This window comes from Bidens hawaiensis, unplaced genomic scaffold (assembly GCF_021521415.1).
Source record: "Bidens hawaiensis isolate Kalapana, Puna unplaced genomic scaffold, B.hawaiensis_p1.1 tig00029282_1, whole genome shotgun sequence".
Classification (NCBI taxonomy): Eukaryota; Viridiplantae; Streptophyta; class Magnoliopsida; order Asterales; family Asteraceae; genus Bidens; species Bidens hawaiensis.
This window is the reverse complement of record NW_027494824.1, coordinates 47269-49987: the sequence shown is the minus strand read 5'-3', so window position 1 is coordinate 49987 and position 2719 is coordinate 47269. Positions and strand designations below refer to the sequence as shown.

The window sequence follows — 2719 nt, the reverse complement described above, 5'->3', positions numbered from 1 at the left end:
AAAATACTTGATGTTTTAGTTAGTAATTTTCTAGTATAACTATGAAATGTAAGCTATATCATTTTCTTTCTCAGGTTAATCGAGTCAATCGTGAAGACGCATGTCATATTCAAGTTCACGTGTTTGAAACTACTTTCGGGTTAGTGTGCCACACATCAATTGAATATCTTCTAAAACTTAGGTAAACAACAAGACATAAAGCATATGTTATATTTTCTTTAGCACTCAAGATATCAAAAGGTTTTCTTACATATAAATCAAGTACCCTAACTATCTCAAGTCAAGTCGATTGCAATATTGATACGGTTACAAAGATTGGAGAAGAAGAAACCAAATAGAGGAGGAAATATTATCTCAAAACATTCTGATCTCCATTCCAAATCAAACGAAACTAAATAGAATTCCAATTACAAAAGACACCCCCAACTAAACCAAAATAGCATACCACTCCCTAACATTAAAAATAATAATAAAACATAAATATAAATAATATAAATTACGTAACAATACTCCTCCGTTAACCTAATATTTCTTCCATTGCATCTTCAAACATGGCATTAGAGAAGCGTGCTGAAATAGCCTTCACATAGTCTGCCCATGGCAGATCTGCTATGGAACCCTTGCTGATTTTCATAAAGGCTTGATGCCACTCGATAGCATCCCCTTCGAGATGTATAACCGCACATCTGAGTTTCGCATTATCTGGAGTCTCATCGATGATGAAGAAGTGTTCACAACGATGAATCCAGCCCTCAACGTTTTCCCCATTAAACTTGGGGAAATCGACCTTACCCACTTCCATCTGCCGATAATTGACTCGTACATCTGCACCGGTGTTGCGGGCATCACCAATACCAGAACCATTAATCGCCTTCAAGATCTGTTCTTGTTGGCTCATCATGGCGGCTAGGGTTGCTTGTAGTTCGGATATGGCTTTTTCGTGATCCTTGATTGTCTTCTCAACATCTTGACTGCGAGTGTTAGTCATCTCAGCTGCTGCGAATCCAATGAAGATCGCCTGGAAAAAGCTTTGATACCTATGATACGGTTACAAAGATTGGAGAAGAAGAAACCAAATAGAGGAGGAAATATTATCTCAAAACATTCTGATCTCCATTCCAAATCAAACGAAACTAAATAGAATTCCAATTACAAAAGACACCCCCCTAACTAAACCAAAATAGCATACCACTCCCTAACATTAAATAATAATAAAACATAAATATAAATAATATAAATTACGTAACAATACTCCTCCGTTAAACTACTTTTTGCCCTCAAAAAGTAAGCCCTTCAACTCAAGCATCAACCTAGATCATATTGTTCGAGGTTCTCATCGTCTTTAACATGAATCACAAAAAGTTGTTTCTTCTTACAGTTATGCCCCGGGACGAACTTTTCAGAACACCAGCATTCCCCCTTTGACCTTTTTAAGTCAAGTTCCTCACTCGTCAAGCGCTTCTAGTTGACATTTTTCGGTTTATAAACCGATGGCTCGTTGACTCCAGCTGTTAGATTTGGCAACAAGGGAAGTTTTGAAGCATTGATAGGAGGGGTAATTTTGGTATCTTCGCTTTGCGAACCATCCTCCACATCTTTAAGTCGATTCATTAAGCTCGTGTTGTTGATGGTTTGAAGTCTCGCTAACCCATACGCCTCATGTAACGTTTGGGGCTTGAACATCTTTACCGGACCTTTTATTCTCGGCTTCAAACCTTTCACATATAGGCTAACGGCATATGGTTCACTAATCGTAACCTTGTTAAGCAAGCGATCGAAACCTGAATTATAGTCATGTAGGCCATCGATGTCATCAATAATTTGAACCAGAGATGCTATTTCTTCCATTGCATCTTCAAACATGGCATTAGAGAAGCGTGCTGAAATAGCCTTCACATAGTCTGCCCATGGCAGATCTGCTACAGAACCCTTGCGGATTTTCATAAAGGCTTGATGCCACTCGATAGCATCCCCTTCGAGATGTATAACTGCACATCTGAGTTTCGCATTATCTGGAGTCTCATCGATGATGAAGAAGTGTTCACAACGATGAATCCAGCCCTCAACGTTTTCCCCGTTAAACTTGGGGAAATCGACCTTACCCACTCGCATCTGCCGATAATTGACTCATGCATCTGCTCTGGTGTTGCGGGCATCACCAATACCAGAACCATTAATCGCCTTCAAGATCTGTTCTTGTTGTCTCATCATGGCGGCTAGGGTTGCTTGTAGTTCGGATATGGCTTTTTCGTGATCCTTGATTGTCTTCTCAATCTCTTGACTGCGAGTGTTAGTCATATCAGCGGCTGTGAATCCGATGAAGATCGCCTGGAAAAAGCTTTGATACCTATGATACGGTTACAAAGATTGGAGAAGAAGAAACCAAATAGAGGAGGAAATATTATCTCAAAACATTCTGATCTCCATTCCAAATCAAACGAAACTAAATAGAATTCCAATTACAAAAGACACCCCCAACTAAATCAAAAAATCATACCACTCCCTAACATTAAAATAATAATAAAACATAAATATAAATAATATAAATTACTTAACAAATATACATATCTATCATTTATGTTACAAACTCAAAATCAACCACACTTTTCAAACAATTTCATTAATTTATTACTTTTGGTTCGAGTTGGGACGAATTTAGGTCCAAATGAGTTTGGGTCGAAATAAGTTTCGGTTCTAAACGAGTTTCTGGTCAGAATGA

General features: G+C 38.2%; 1 protein-coding gene across 1 annotated transcript; it reads right to left on the bottom strand.

Moving 5' to 3' along the window:
- Nucleotides 1-1461: 1461 nt before the first annotated feature.
- Nucleotides 1462-2112, bottom strand: LOC143578503 (uncharacterized). The gene has a single exon (XM_077062070.1). It carries the CDS (start codon nucleotides 2110-2112, stop codon nucleotides 1462-1464), a length of 651 nt encoding a protein of 216 aa, XP_076918185.1.
- Between the last annotated feature and the right edge of the window lie 607 nt (nucleotides 2113-2719).

Bases quoted from the DNA above. Each gene is read 5' to 3' on its own strand.
- LOC143578503 (XM_077062070.1), bottom strand. From the start codon at position 2,112: ATGCGAGTGGGTAAGGTCGATTTCCCCAAGTTTAACGGGGAAAACGTT.